The sequence below is a fragment of the Lonchura striata genome, chromosome 13, assembly GCF_046129695.1.
Source record: "Lonchura striata isolate bLonStr1 chromosome 13, bLonStr1.mat, whole genome shotgun sequence".
NCBI lineage: Eukaryota > Metazoa > Chordata > Aves > Passeriformes > Estrildidae > Lonchura > Lonchura striata.
Window position 1 is genome coordinate 11,348,804 of NC_134615.1, and position 16,532 is coordinate 11,365,335.

General features: G+C 40.8%; 1 protein-coding gene across 1 annotated transcript; it reads right to left on the reverse strand.

Moving 5' to 3' along the window:
* Window positions 1-102: 102 nt before the first annotated feature.
* BRD7 (bromodomain containing 7) lies at window positions 103-13,599 on the reverse strand. Its single transcript, XM_021536138.2, has 17 exons — window positions 13,478-13,599; window positions 12,984-13,192; window positions 12,444-12,573; window positions 12,007-12,064; window positions 10,737-10,881; window positions 9,476-9,586; window positions 8,955-9,139; window positions 8,062-8,185; window positions 7,368-7,443; window positions 6,745-6,852; window positions 6,001-6,133; window positions 5,132-5,243; window positions 3,967-4,023; window positions 3,039-3,150; window positions 2,754-2,897; window positions 1,532-1,675; window positions 103-607 (listed from the first exon to the last, which is right to left on the reverse strand). The coding sequence occupies exons 1-17, from the start codon at window positions 13,524-13,526 to the stop codon at window positions 543-545; spliced, it is 1,962 nt and encodes a 653-aa protein (XP_021391813.1). The 5' UTR covers window positions 13,527-13,599; the 3' UTR covers window positions 103-542.
* Between the last annotated feature and the right edge of the window lie 2,933 nt (window positions 13,600-16,532).

Here is a 16,532-nt window from a genome sequence, read left to right on the forward strand (position 1 = left end):
TCTAGTTTTAGGATACTCTAAGTACACAGCAAGGTTTCTCTAAGAGGAGATTAATCCACATTCAGAAAGCTGAGCTTTTGTTAATTCACCACACTGCATCAGTTTTGTATAAAAGTTTATTTCTCTTCCTCAAGTCCATGAGAGTTGCACGGTAATTTTAAAAAGGGGGAGTTCAGACACTAATTGTTTGCACTAACCAGACTCAGAGACAAGTCTATACATTGCTTCTAGAAACTTTTGGTTGAGTCCCTGCACCGTATATAGGCACGTTTTCATTATCCTTTGACTTTTCCAGACACTTGGAAATTTAGGAAAACTTAAATGTGGCAGAGGAGTTAAAAAATATTAGAGAATGCAAAAAGAATAATTTAGTGCATTTACATAGCAGAAGTAACTAATACAAACCCTTCAAAAGCCATCAGCTTCAAAATTTAATAAACAAAAGTAGTTTAACACACAATAAACACAAGGCGAATGCACCTGAAGGACATTTACCTGGTTCTTAAACAAAATCAAACAAACAGCTGTAAGGAACACAATCTTCAGCTTATAACTGCACCACACTCGTTTTCAGGGACAGTGATGGTCTTTTTAGGCTCTTCAAAATCTGAAAGTTTACAACAGATAGCATGTCACTGACCACAGAACACTCAAGTGAAGATGTGCATAAACAGCAGAGCACGCCTCAGGTCATTTGCTATTTATGCAGATAGCTCTGTGTTAGCTGTTTGCTCTGCAACAGTCCCAGAAAATCCTGTTTCATTTGGTTCTGTTACAAGGCCTCTGTGTAATGTTATAGAAAAGGCTCAATAATTTTGAGCACTTTCCTTAAAAATAGGAATGAGTTCCTGAATTAATCCTGCTCTTTCAGTTAAAACGCTATTTAATGAAAACTTTCATAAACCACAGATTGAGTAAATTTGTTGTGTGAATTATGTTCCGTGAGAGGAAATTCTCCCTGCCTACCCTAAGTCTGGGTGCTCTTTTGTTGTGCATGTTCTAAATGGGAGAGGACAGGGTCTGGCACTGAGACTCCACTGACCAGACTCTCTAATCCAGCAAAAACAGCCACTACTTTTGCTGGAGGAGGTGAGCTGAACTCACACTGTCAACTTCCAAAACACAACAGCTGGCCAAACTAAGCAAAAGGCGTGCACAGCCAGCAGCCTGCAGAAGGAATCATGATGTTCTCATTTTAGCAAGTGAGACATTTTAACTCCTCTCCTGCAACCTCACGCAAAATGGAAAAACTAAAATTAAATGAATTACTGAGATTTAAAATCTGGCAGTGCTGTAAGATGGATTGTAAAGTAACCAGTGTAGCTGAACCAAAGTTCCATACACACAAAAGATTCATATTGGACTGAAACCAAAGGCAGCAACTTTCCATTTCAAACAGAATTTATAAAGAGAGAAGAACTGAAAACTGGAACCATACTACTACAAGTTCCACCATAAGCCAGTCTAAGGATTTGCAGATGTAGTTTTGTTCCCGCTGAACAGATGCTACAAGATGTTTTCATATACTCACCCTCTGTCAAATCGACCCAGCTGTCTTCTGTCTCAGGCAGAGGGACTGAGATTCCCATTGCTTTCCGGATTCCGTAGGTACTGACAATGTCACCTGGAGTCACTTGCTGGGCAAGTTCTTTCAGGTTATTGGTTACTCTCTCCGCTGGAACAGATAAGAGGATGTGTTTATATCCTATATATAGAAACCAAATTGCTGAATCACCCTGCAAACAGTTCAATTATTTAGTACAAAGGCTACTACGTTAAATAATATTTCTAAACCAGAAGAGCTGTGTTGTGCTGTGTGCAGCCATGCAAGACATCCTGGGAACCAAGAGACAAAGTAAGATCAGGAGGAATGAAACAGCTGCTGCCCAAGGCTTGCTGCCATCAGGAAACACCAGAAGTTAAAAAGTAAGTTAATGAAACTTGGGCCACACATGCAGCAGCTGGGAAAGGGCTGGTGGCACCCACACAGCACTGGTGTTAGTAATAGCTGGATTTTGGGATTCAGCACAAAGCTTTGGATATAAAGAGAGACTGTTCTTGTTCCTACAAATGTGGTTTTCCCTTAAGAAGGAAGCCGTAAGTAGTGAACCATAAAAAAATATAGTATTTGATCTGGTTTAGACTGTACCAACTTGGTCATATTTCTTCAGTAATGGGGAATTTATCTAATCACATCAATGTAGTTTAGTTTAGACCATGAATAGTCTTGCACAAGTCAGTTTTACGTGCCAAACAGGTACCCTGCATACAAGTCCTATCTCACAGGGCTGCCATTTACACAAGCTGTGTAATTGATCTGTGGGATCAGCAGGTTTGCTCAAATAACTAAAGAATATATGACTGGTATTAATTAGTGTAACTCAATAGACTGATAACCAGATCCATCCTGGACCAAAGCTGGCCTTGCAATAATAACTTGGTAGTATTTAAATGAGCCCTGTTCAAAGACACTGCAAAACTCATGGAGTTATTGGTATTTCACTATTGTCTATCCCACAGCATACAGAAGCTTCAGTCAGTTCTAGGGACATTTAGGAATAAAGAGGAAATACTTGTAATTACTATTAAAGATTTTCATCTGGCTTTAAATTCAAAGAAGTTTAAATTAATCCTCTAGGCCTAACAGAGCACATAATCTACATTATGGCCCTTGAGATTTGTTTTTTTTCTTGGAGTTGATACCAGCTGGGACTTCTCAATTCTGCAAGAATGATCAGAAAAAGTGTATTTACCCAAGTGCATTTCTCTGTATGATGGACCCAGAAGACAGATCATATTAGGGGGTGGTTTTGTACTCAGTCGTTCATTTTGAGCGTCCTGGAGCTCTCTGAGCAGCTTTGTTGTTTCATCGAGTTTCCTCTGGAAGATTTCAGCCTCTGTTTAAAGAGAAAAAGGAAGTCCGACTAGTAAGATCTAAATAAAGTCTACTTACTTACTTCTTGATATAAAATATTGTGACTGAGAAACTAAAGGAGTTACAGATATATATCAGAACTATGACTATCAAGAAGACTCACCCTCAGAATCAAACTCTTCTATAGGCATACCAAAGTTTGTAACTGCTTTTAGCGCTGTAAGTCTGTCACTATTAGCAGTGTCCAACCTGGCAGCAATATCAATTTCCATAATCTGAAAAAAAATCAGCAAGTAATAATTTAGATAATACTTAGCTCAGCCTTGAAACAACCAAATTATCTGGGGAAGATCAGAATGCAAAGGTAAGGTTAGTGTGCTCTACAAAAAAAGTAAACATACAGAGGGAAAGCTGAAAAGATACCATGTATAACTTACTGTTCTACAGTTATTGTTTACTCATTCTATTTTATATGCAAATAGCAAATGGTATCTGCCAAAACCACTGGGAATATGCATAAATGATGTGGTAACTTAAGAGCAGCATCCCAATTAAAAAACAGTTTAGGTATTCCTTCAGCTCACCTAAAGGATATTTTATCAAAGATCTAAGGCCAAAATTTAAAAGCAATCTGGGCACTGGCTGCAGGAGAGCAGCCCTGGCCCTAGAACTGCTTTCCCTAATTGAGCAAAGTTTGGGTAGAATGATTTGAGATCTAAAATTTATTGCCTACAAGGGGCACAAAGTGAGAACTTCTCAAAGATTGCTAATATCATGTGGCATCTTATGCTCACACTACAAATTCATGTTAAAAGAAACCAGATTAAGATAGAAACAAAGCTATAGCTTTGAAGAACCACAAACAAAAATACATAAGCATTTGCTTCCAGTTCTCTTAACATATAGTTAAAACTTAATGTTTTGGAGAACCTTACTCTCCTCATGCCTACAAAGGGACATACCATTTTCCAAGACTTGCAGATTGTCAAAGTCTCAGTGTTTTTGTACACCCATGAAAGTTTTAGGCTATTTTACATCTGTGAGCTTGTACAGCTGGATTGGAGAAGTTAATTAATAAAGAAAAAATTTACCTTTACATCTTTTATTGCATCACTTCTTTCCTGTGGGCCTTCAGCTTCCTCACATGGCTGAATAAAGGATTTTTAAAGAAGGCGTTAAAATGACTCTTTTAAATTCAGAGTAAAATCTTACAAGATGCCATACTTTAGGTGAGTATCCAATGCCATTAATTCCTTCCATGGTAAAGCAAGTTATAATGCAGCTAATTTTTAGGGTCTTTCTTGTGGTATTAATGTTTACTGAAATACATTTTTTCAGCTCAGGTTTCCTTTATCTTTGCAAAGTTCACAGCGATGTCACATCAGAGACTATTTACTGGGGTGCAGGAAGAAGAGGAAGGCTGGTTATTAGAGGCTGAAATGTTTTCTGTTTCCGTATGTAATTGTATTTCTCTCAATACTGCCAAGAATAAGAGGCCCTGACAGCCAGTGCCACTACTGGGTACAAGAGCTAAGCATGTAATGCTAAGGAAAGGTGTGAGCTGAGGCAAAAAGTCCATTAACTTTTTCTAGTATTAACTTAGGTAATATTTGACCCATTAGTAAATGGCTACAATCTGTTTATTTCAATAGCCAGCACTGATTTGAACTTCAAAGCAAGACTTTTAGTTAACAGGAACTGTTCTGAGAAGATTCTCAAATAATTCTTGGATTGTCAATTAAGGTTATCAGGTGAGCCTCCTAGATACCACTTATGTTTAGCATGGACAGGACTGGAATTTCCTAAGAATTTGAAGTCACTGTTCAATATTTTTACATAGCACACATTTGAGTTTAAAAGCACAGTAGCAAGTAAAGGGAAAAACTACCTATTAATTCACCTGAACGAAATAGTGGCAGCTAGGAATGTAATAAAATTTTCATGGAAAAAAAAGCCTGTCAATGATCACGTCATTTTTAAACAACTGCTTACTGGTCTTGAAATAGGAGTTAGTGATAATGGGATGGGATAATGGACAAAGAATAGGTAATTATATCTCCATGTACAATATGTTAATAGTCACTAATGAACAATACAATAATTCCTTTCCAGAAAATCCTGCCACTGGAGTCAAGGATCAGTCTTTACCTTCCAATTCTATCAGTTAAATGGATACCCATCAAGAGGATTAGCATCATCCTTCTCTTGCTTTAGAGCTAAAACCAACGACGAGATAGTACACAAATCCACTCTTACCATTTCTAGTTCTCTGAGAGCTCTAGAATGTCCTCCTTTAGTTAGAACATCCAGCAAACTATCAGCCATTAAGAGAGGATAATCCTGGGATTTCATAAAAAAATCTTGAATACTGAAAGAATAAAGATAGTTAAGGTAATTACATTCTTATCAAACATTTAACATAAAGAAGTTATGCAAGGTCAAACCAATATGTACATCACAGAAAACACAAAAAATAGCACAGGATCTGAGCCAAATGGATTGCTTTAGTTTAACTATGCCTGCCTTCTGTAGCTGAGGAATCCATTCTGAATGGGACACTGGGAAACTTGGAAGTGTGGTGTCTCAGGCAGATGCATCAACATGAAAGCAAACTTGCACAGGCCCCTCACATTTACATTATGTACTAAAGTATTCCTCCCTTTCCTAAAAATTTATATCACTGTGCTGGCTACTTGTGAAATTCTCATAAAACAAATGAGTTTTGAAATTTTTACAATCAAGAATAATAAACCAATAGAATTATTTTTACAAAACTATCTCATTCAAGGCAGTAATTAATGTGAAAAAACCCCATCAGTTTGTATAAACATTTGTACAACTCAGTATTCTTCTGGCTTTGAACATGAGTCTTTCAGTTATAAATACAACTAAGTTTAGACAGTGTACTCCTAGGAATCAGTAGCATCAAAATTCTTCCATCTCGGCCAATTTCACTTTAGAGGCAGGTTCTTCTGCTGAAGTGTTTGTTTCTTACACAAACCCCTGTGAGCTATAAAGGCAGCGGGGCCATCACTCCACAGCAAAGCCAGCCCATCCTGCAGAGAGTTGCACATAACAGCCTCTGTCCATGGGAGCTGTACTGTGCATCTTGCTTGCTGGATTACCTGGAAGATCCTTGATTAGAGTCTTCCCCGTATGTTGAGTAGATTAAGTCAGAATCTTCTTTGCTTATGTTGGCAAACGTTGAATCATATGTTGGTGCATAGGAACTGAAGGGTCCATAATTCAAGTATGTCACTAATGAATAACAATAGTATTAATTATTACCCTGTTTTGCATGCAGCTAGAAATGAGAAGGGGCTGTAAAACAATCCTCAAGAAAAAACTTTGCAGGAATGTATTTGTTAAGGCCTTCACAGAATACCATCTGTTGACAACTAGCAATTGTTAGTAAGATCTCAATCAAATGCATTTGTATTTGCACATATGTCACTAATACAACTGTGTGCCTCAGCACAACATGAAGAGTCTGATGCTGGAAAAAGGTTCTCAGGCTCACCCCTACTCTTTTACAGCTACCAAAAACCTTTCTCTATCTGGCCGTTTCTCTTCTCAGTGTAGATAAAAAGTAAATCTCTTGTCCCTTTTGTATGTGTAACTTAAGCTGCACTCTGTGATGTGCTGTTTAATTGTGTAATGGATGCAGAGTATCACAGAATGGTTTGGGTTGGGAGGGACCTTAAAGATCATCTAGTTCCAACCCCTCTGCCATGGGCAAGGACACCTAATAATGTGCTTTATCTTTAGAAATCCTTAGTTCCAAATTTGTGTGCTAGTAGCAAGATCAATACACTTTGTTTATATAAGAAAAAGGATTTGTATTGTTTTTTAAAAAAATCAGCACTTACCTGGAGTAACCTTGTTTCTTTTATCTTCTTTGAATCCCTGTAATGTATTAACTCCTGACTGAAGCCTTCCTGCTGTCATTCCCAGCTTTACAGGGCAGTAACCTGGCTCTGCAATAGGACATATCAAAATACAGAAACAGAGAAGGCATACGAAGATGACTAAACTAATTTAATACTCACAGCTAAGAATGCAAAATGAACAGGACATGGCTCTCAAAGTGCTTTCCTATCCAAATGCTTCATGCTAATGATCTGGGACCCAGACAGTTCCCAGTTCTAAAACATCTGTGACCTTCTGGGTCAGCAGACACTGCACTCTGTACATGGATCAGAAATAAGAGGATCCTGGGAAATTCTCCAGCAGCAAAAGTGTTCTTTTGCAGCTTCCACAAACAGCTGACACAAATCAGAGAAGCAACAACACTGAGGACTCCCACCAGCTGCTCCTAACAACAGCCACAGCTGAGGCCTATCTACGTGATCCCCCAGCCACAGCTTTTCCAATCCAGATCTTTATCAGGCTGCAAAGAGGCATTCAGTTCTCGGCCAGGATTTGCTCATCTGCCCCTGCAGGGATGCCAGGTATGTAGAAGTCACTTGCTACCTGAACCATGCCAACTTACCTCCTGCAGTGAGGTCAACAGGATTAAGAAGGCCCAGAGTTGTTGTACCATCTGGTTTTCTTCTTTCAAATTCACACTGAAATAAGATTAGACTATTTTAATTTACATAGCACTTGAAATTCCTGGTCCTTAAACTAATGAAAACATTTAATGGAACTGTCCTATCTGCAGGAATAAGAAAGGAAATCAGTCACTGAGAATTGAGTGCTGCTCTAATTTTTTACTTTCACTAGATAATTTTATTATTGGTATAGGCACAAAGAATTAAGATTTTATGATAAATATTAGTGTTTCTGCAGAGGCCAAGTGACAAAAAAATGCAGAAAATGAAACAGGCATAGCATTACCAATCTGAGTTTCTTCTCCTGTAATATTAATAGCCTTTGATCAGGTATGTGTCTGTTTCAGAACTACGAGATTTTTGCAGGTCAGATTTATTTTTTTGACCTTTCTACTCTTCAGCCTTTTCTACTACTTTATTGAAAATTTGAGCACAAGTTGTTCTGCTGATGAAATTCAGCATGCATTCAAATAGCACTTTCTTTTAAACCTTATGATGTTACATAGATGATTAATGGTGTAAAATGGTGTAAGCTGCAGTAAAAGCAGGTATCAGGTTTCAGCTGGTGTAACAGGCCAAGGCCACCTGGTTTCTGGAAAAGGGAAAGGAGCTACCAAACCCCCCAGTGCTCACCTGGCTGTTTGCAAGGCGCCTGGTTAACTTGCCCCCAGACTCCTTAACAATCCGATCAATCTGCTCCTGCTCCCTTTCCAAGCTATTGCTTCGTAATTTGTCTTCAAGCAGGTCTTTATCTTTCCTGTGAATATACCCACACAACTCAGGAAGTTGGAACACCAACTGGCTAAATAATACAACAGGCTACTGTGACAATAGTTTTAGCCAACTCTCTACCTGGTTTTGTAGACAGAACAACTAACAACAAAAAAAGAGTGTTATTGAATATGACTGTATTTAATACAGCTGGGGAAGGCATGTGACAAAAGTTTACATCAGTAAATGCTATGTTAATAATTGTAAAGGTCTCCCAGAAAACTAAGATACTCTTAGTATATTAAATACTCTTAATTTTAATATCCAGCATTTATTTACCTAAATATTTGCCATCTTCATATCTGATATTTCTAGTTGCAAATAGCTATTTCAGAAAGTACACATGCTGTAGCTATGCAGCTCCATGTTTCAAATACAACTACTATGTAAACAGACAAAAAGTAATCAAAATTGGCTATGTAGCTTTTTGTACCGAAATGTTTAAAAACTCATGTTTGCAGGCTTTCTCCAAAACTACACAGTGTCTGTGAAAGGGACACTAAACCAGAAAATAATTGAAGGAATGGAATTGATGAACAGTACATGTTTACCTCCACTCAAGAATGATTGTATCATAAATGATTCTAAACTTATTTGGTTTTAGTAGATGAAGATGCTTTATGTAACTCTTGATCCCTTGAGATGAAAATGTCTAAGCAGGATCAGAGAGAAACCCACATCCACTGGAGCCTAAGCCATCTTGTTTCTGTAGCATTTAAAAGGTATATCCTATAATGACTCAGATAATACTTCACTTTTTGTGCTCTTTGCTAGGTGTTTTGAATGCTTTGGTGTCACCATCCATAGGTTCTCCTCTGTCTTTCCCAGGACCATTCTCCTCTTCCCCAGTTTGCTGCAGTTCTGTCTTGTCCTTCTGCTTCCTTGTCTTCTGCAGGTCAGCCATGAATTCTATACTTTGTTTCAGGCTCTGAATTCTCTCCTGAATAACATCAAAATCCTTTTATTTGCTGCTTCAATGAATCTTTTTATAACCTACCCATAGAGACTAATTTTATTAGAGTTCTTTCTTTCTTACACTAGCAAACATAAATGGAGTCTAGAAGGTGAAATACTAAATTCAACTGTTTCTACACACTGACTGATCTAGCAGCATTACTAAAACAATGTACTATATATATTACAATATACAAGCAGTGGACAAATACCAAGCAAGGTTTTATCAATTTTCAAGAGATCCCTGTAAAAGGGATAAAAGGGATCAAAAAAACAAAGAATCAGTATACTTTTTAATATTTTGGTTGAGGTTTTTTGTTACCTGGCTAAGTATCTTCATCCCTGAGTGCAGCAGTTTTTTTGCAGCTTTGTAGTAAATGGTGTCTGGTTTGTTGTAAATCATTGCATTATTACACATCAGTTTGAAGTTATCCTGTTCAAACATGAAGAATATTGTAATGAGAGTTAATTTTACAGTGTACTATACTGATATTCATGGGGTGTCTTGAGCTTTAGGAAAAAAACTTAGACAAACACTTTTAAAGAATGAATTTAAGAAATCTATTAAAAATGTAAACAGGGATAAGTATGTAACTCTGTTTTAAGACCTGAATCTATCAGCCCAACAAACATCCTTGAAATACTCTGAAGTGTTCAGTACTGTTTGTAGTTTTTCAAGTTTTAAGGGAAGCCCTCTTAGCTACAACTACCCACCTGCTGGTCAATCACCAGTCATTAAAACAAAGTGAAGCAACATAACAAAGACAAAGGAAAGCTGCAGTGCAAAGTTAAATTATTACAAAGACTACTCCAAAGTTTTAGTTACAATGAAGAAATGTATGCTTGTTTGAAATTCAAGTGAGCTAGAAACTGCACTTCTATACTCACTGCAGCCTCTATGGGTGCATCTGTTTTATCCCATTCTCATTTATTTACAAAGTTAAAATTAACCAGAAACAGCTGTTACAACAGGGAATGCTCTTCTTAAGTTTTGGAGATCTAAAGAAGAATGTGCAAAAAAATACAACCAATACTATTAACTAACATATGCCTAATTTTTAATTACACACAAATTACACCTCTCAGGTCCTCATCTAGCCCAGTAAAGAACTAGAGTATTTCTGACAAAGAAACAAAACAAAACTAGGCCCCACATCTTTTAAAAGCTCAAGGAGGCTTTCAAGCCAGGCACTTGAATTCATTAGGCACACTACAGCACCAGGACAAGTGGTTGCTGTCAACAGGACCAAGCTCACAGTGCCTTCACTCGTTGATCTCTATGACCAGACTAGCCTGGAAAAAGTAACAGATGTAAAACAACGGGCTGAAGGACAAACTGCCAGATTCCATGCAATCCTGCACAAAGCCTGAAACCATCTGCATCTTTCTGAGATGCACATTTACAAACCAGAAGAGTTTTCTCTTTTACAGTCAGAACTTTCTTGCCCACAAAAATTCAAGGGGAAACATTTCTTGAGGCACAAGTACTGATTTGTTCTGGCATCTTTCTATTCCCATAAAATACTAGCCCTCAAGTCAATTGAGCATAAGCTCTGTAGTCAAAACAAAATTCAAAGCATCACCTTTAATTCTTCTATGGACTGGTACCCATTGTTCTTGATCTTCTCTTTCATGGTACTAAAATCCATTGGGTTTTTAATGATCATGGAATAGCCAGGAGCAATAAAGTCAGTCACAGGAAATGAAAAGAAAGAACTTGGATCCTTTCTGTTAAGAAATGAAAGATTTTTTTTTTATGTTTCAACTTATAACAAAGAACATACTGAGTTTGGAATTAAATACAAAGGAAATAACTAAGCTAAAAAGAAATCAGAACTATAAAGAGAGAAATAGCTTGCATCAGCATAATCTTTCCCTTTCAAGGTTGAAAAGATCTCATATGCAGACCCATACACCAAAAAAGCACTACAAACGTATTTCAGAAATTCCTTCTATATTTTGATAACTACCTGTGTTCCCCAGAAGATGAAAAAACAATTTCTAAAAAAGTTTTAGATTTTAACAAAAGTGTTCTATACCATAGTAGAAATAATTAAGAAATAAAAGAAATACATAGAATATAAGAATAATCTTCTCATTTACTGCTCACTCAGAAATTACCAAAAGGAAAGAGACAGAGTTCAAAATCAAAAGGGCTGCTTTTTGTATGCACAGAAAGGGAACCAAACCTAACACAGACTTCTTTTGATAGTTTAAGTTTCTTGAAACTAACACCACGCCTAGGTGTTGAAAATTTATGGATAAGAGAAAACTTGCAAAGTTTCAAGCTCAGTCTCGTGAGACAGCTAAAGGGAAAGATCTTTCAACCACTCTTGCACAAGATGCAGATACTCTTAAAGTCAAGAAAGATTATTTTAAATAAAAGACTACTTGAAAGAACTGTAGACTTGATTGTTTTAACCAAAAGACATGTGGTTAGTAAAACAGTAAGAGAATACGCTTGAAGTTTTCAAGTGCATACTTCCTTTTTATAGTAAATAATGCTAAAATAGGAGAACTCAAGGTAAAAGAAACTTTGGCAAGGTAATTATAATCTCTTGTGCTTTCCTTTCAAAAGCTTCCACTAAAGAAAGCATCACATTGCTGGAAAACTTTCCTGGTTTTGAAAGCTTTTTAAAACTACTATGTACTTGATTGAAACTGGAGGTGTTCACAACAAGCCTAAGCTGAAGAGAAGTTCTAATTACACTTTCTTAAACTAGCAGTTAAATTCCTACAACAGCCATCTTAGCAATATATTTACCAATAATATTTTGACTCAGCTTTGTGTGTGCCCCTTCCTTTACTGGATGCTATTTTCACATCTCTGAAAGCCTGTAGCACAGACATTACCTCTGCAGCTGTCTCATGAGTTGATTCAGAGCTTCCTGAAGTGGTGTCTGCTCCACCTCTAGACCAAAAACAAGGGAGGGGGAGAAACAGTGTGAGGCAGAACTGACTGCACTTCCAAGATATTAGAAATCAACCAAACAAAACTGATGCACCTTGACAATTCAGTGTAAAGAAAAGAATACCATGGCAAACCCCCCAATACCTACAGGGGATCTACTTTTCTCACTGCCCTTGCTTGACATTCTGCTCACTCTGACAGAAGTACCAGATACCACGCTGCAAAAGTGTACAGCAACCCAATACCAAACTTTTGTCCGAGAAAAACACTGAGATGGCACAAAATGCCAAGTCACTTGCTACAGAAACAAACAACAATAAAACATGAGTCAATTACAGAAAACATGAATTAGCAAAAGAAATTTCTTTCTTCCCCCTACCCTCCTGCTTGGATAAAGTGCTTGTCAGTGGTTTCTCTGGTGACAATTCCATTCTGACGGGGGTCTGACATTTCATTTCCTGTTCTCCCTCACTGTCTCCATGGTCTCGATCTCGTTTCTTTTTATCCTCCTGGAAAGATTGTTATGGAAATGTAAGAGCACCTGCAAAGCCTGCATTATTAATGTACATAATGCTCTCTAGATTTTTCAAGACATATTCACAAAGTTTAAAAAAATAAGAATAGCTTTCAAGTGCCTAAAAATTCTGTATTCTTTATGTACTGTCTCCATCTGCTGGACACTGAAATAATTCAGCCATGCAATGCACTGTATCACTGAATTAGTTATTTAGAAAATGTGACAGCTATTTGGTGTGTATCATTTAAAAATGAGACAGGAACGCCTCACACACAGAGGCTGGAATGTATTCCAGTTTAAGAATACAGGTTATAGTTATGTCTGCTGACCTTTGGCTGTGATACCTAGAGAAAGTCAAAGCATTTTTTTTTTTTGCTAAAATACAGTAGCATGAATACATACCTTAACTTTTCTCCTTCTTTTCTCCTTTTCTTCGCCAGGAACTTGTTTTTCTCCTTTCTTTCTCTTTTTCCTTTTTCTGTCCTTGTGTTTTTCATGTTCAGATTTGTCCTCGTAGAGGCTGGAATCAAGTCCTGCATTTCCAGTGGAGAGCTCAGCAACTTCATTTCCTCCAACTTTCAGCACCAGCTTCAGTGGCTTTTCTACGTATTCTTAAATCAGCAGAGAAACAGGCTGTGTGAGCACCAGGTGAAACACGCTCCCGTCCCCACCAGCCCCGCGCGATCACTGCTCTTCCTCACCGCCCCATCGGCCCTTTCCAGCCCCTGCAGCCGCCCGTCCCCGCGCGGAGCCGAGCCCGCCGCACCTCCCGGCCCGGGCCCGCGGCGAGCCAGGGCCCCGCCGCCGCCGCCCGAGCGTTCGGACCGCCCCGGCGCTGGGCGCTTCGCGCCGCGCTGCCCGGCGGCTTCTGCCCGCCCACCCCCGGCGGGACCCACCCTCGTAGGGATGTTTGTCCGACTTGTGCTTCTTGTGCTTCTTCCCCATGGCCCCGGCGCGGCCCGCCCGGGACAGGCCGCGCTGCTGAGGCGGTGCCGGCCGGCCCCGCGCGGCCCGCAGCAGCGGTGGCGGCCGCAGCGCCCCCTGGCGCGCTGGAGGTCTGGCACGGGCGCAGCGCGGGGTCGGGAGCCGCGGTCCCCGAGCCGCGATCCGCCCCGAACCGCGATCCGCGATCCCTGATCCGCGATCCCCGAGCCGCGATCCGCCCCGAACCGCGATCCCCGAGCCGCGATCCCCGAGCCGCGGTCCCCGAGCCGCGATCCCCGAGCCGCGATCCCCGAGCCGCGGTCCCCGAGCCGCGATCCCCGAGCCGCGGTCCGCCCCGAGCCGCGATCCCCGAGCCGCACGGGCAGAGCTCGGGGCATTTCCCCTTGTGAGCAGCCCCCTCCGCTCCCCGGGCAGCGTCGCCTCTCCAGAACCCTCGCGGCTTCCTACTGAATCACAAAATGTTCAAGGCTGGAAGAAACCTTAAACTACCCCTAAACCACATCACCCTGAGCCAGATCCACGCACCTCTTAAACACCTCTAGGGATGCTGACTCCACCACTTCCCTGGGCAGCCTGTTCCAAGGCCAGATCACTCGAGTAGTGATTTCCCCCCCCCAATACCGAGTCTGAATCTCGCCTGTCCTGCGCCTGCCGCGATCTCCCGCGCCCTGCCTCCCTCAGCCCAGCAGCGCCCCGCTGCTCCCCCGGCGCTGCCCCTGCTCCCGGCCTGCGGCGGCCGCGCCCGCATCGCTGTCCCTCGTATCCCGCCCTCGGGAACCCGGGCCCGCGCAGCGCTTCGGAGACTTGGGCAGGGTTCTCGGAGTCACAGAATCACTGAGGCTGGGAAGGACCTCCGCGGCCACCGAGTCACTCCTGTGACCGGTCACCACCGTGACAACCAGGGCCTGGCACTGGGGGCCGCGTCCGGTCTGTCCCTAAACGCCCCAGGGACGGTGACTCCGCCACCCGAGCTGTGAGCCCGGGTGCTGGCAGAGCCCGGTGCCACAGAGTGTCCCTGCCGTGACCATGTGTGCCAGGGCCGGAGGGGACAGCGGGAGGGGCCGTGGCAGGCTGGGAGGGGGCTGTGTCTGTCCTTCTGCTCCCGGCTGGATGGCAGGGGGCCGGCGAGGTTCTCGCTGCGATGTGGCCCCGGCCTGGCTGCTGCTGCCGGCCGGGCACGACAGGCTCTGGTTCAGCACAGACCCCCAGTCTGAGACAAAGGCCTGCTGTTCCTGGAGTGTGGGAACCTGTGCCTAAATCTGTACCAGTGAGAAGAGCAGAGGGTGCGTCTCCCCGAAGAAGGGCTGGCAGAGGTGTGTGGAGTCTGCACCCATCCAAGGGACACGTCTCTCCTGTGCCCTGGCAAACGGCAGTGATGGTCCTGTCCTGCACAGGCTGCGACAGGACCAGCCTTACTGACTGAGTGCCTAAACCTGCTCACCAGGTTTGAAAGTGAATACTTTATAATTAGGTTAAAACTCTAAGGAAAAAAAAAATATATTGTCCATTACAGGTCAAAAATAAGAAATTCTGACCTTCTAGAAATGCTGGAAGTTGCCCATTTGCCTTGCGTGGGAGTGCTCCCAAAGCAAGCAAGTGGTTTTCAAAATTAAATGCAACATTGATTGCATAGTCCTTAAAAGTTAATAGTGTATTTGTTGCTATTACTTAAGCTGCAGTCATTGCTGTTTCAACAGCGCTGTGTAGGTATTGTTTTCTGCCAAGACCTCTTCAACAGTGCATCTTGAAATTTCACTTCTCTGAAGTCTGGAGTGCAAAATTAAATTGTTTCTATTTCAAAAGAGAAGCTTTAATTTATTCCCACAAAATAGTCCTGTAAGTATTCCTCAAGTTTGTTGACTTATAAGTGATGTTTTATACCAAAAAAAAAAAAGAGTTGTTAATTAGAAATGTATGATATATAGAATTAAAAATTTATGATATATATGGCTTTACAGTGATATAAGGTTTATTTTGAGAGGTTGTGAAGATCGAGAAAACCTCTTGTCTGTTGTCCATTCCGTCACTGGGAGTGTAATCAGATGTGACAGCTTTGTTTTGCATTTTGCTGGTTACATTCCTGTCATTTGGTATCCTACCCAGAGAATTGTGTGGGTGGTGCTCTGGAATAAACCACAGCTTTCCTGCTTGATCTTACTCCAGTAGTTTGAAATTCAGTTATAATGGACGCAGTTGTTTTTCTAATTCACATCTGGATCCTTTAAAACTCTTACTGCATATGCAGTGAATGTTCTTAAGCATACTTTAGTGAGAGGTAGAGGGCTTTTGCTTGGGATATGGCCACATGTAGAAAATACAAGACTAGTAAATATTTAACGGACATGTTTTATAGAATGAAAAAATGTTGCTATATCCTCTGTTCCCACAAGAAGATTGGCAGGCTTTCTAAGGTTTTTTCTTTCAGATGTCATATGGTAAGATCGTTTGTTCAATTGTTATTCTGAAATTTCCTGACTAATCTTGTCCTGAAATTAATAAAGTCTCAGAGAATTATACACAAATGAGTAATGTGACATCTGGCCAATATTGAGAGCTTCTAGGTGTGTCCTTCAATAGCATCCTCTGGGTCAGAGAAGGATATTTCTGAACAGTTTGTCCTCACACACACCTAGAATACACACTGGCTTTGCCATCCCTGTCTTTAGCTCTGCTTTCCCATTAGAAGATCTGTATGTCTTCCCGCTGCAAACCCCTTATAGCCTAGCTGGGCATAGTGTCTGAAACACCATTTGTAAGCCTATGAAGAATTAGCACTATCTGATATTAAAAAGGCGAGGTTTCATTCTTGTTGAATGTGCAGAGTTAATAATTTCAATTCATTGCATATTTTCTGAGGGTCATGTTCTTAATCCGTGTCAAGTTTCTAAAGAAACTAGCATTTAAGAGTGAGAGACAATAATGTGTGTTGTTATCACTGTGAGCCACGAACAGAGAAAATGTTGGAAAAATAGATCATTGATTCATTAATGGTTTGGGTTGGAAAGG

Excerpts from the sequence above, each read along its gene's own strand:
- BRD7 (XM_021536138.2), bottom strand. The coding sequence starts at position 13,526 with ATGGGGAAGAAGCACAAGAAGCACAAGTCGGACAAACATCCCTACGAG. Across the intron at positions 9,140-9,475 it reads GGATGAAGATACTTAGCCAG|GAGAGAATTCAGAGCCTGAA; the intron begins GTAACAAAAAAC and ends GATGTTATTCAG. Across the intron at positions 6,853-7,367 it reads TGTTGACCTCACTGCAGGAG|AGCCAGGTTACTGCCCTGTA; the intron begins GTAAGTTGGCAT and ends GTCCTATTGCAG.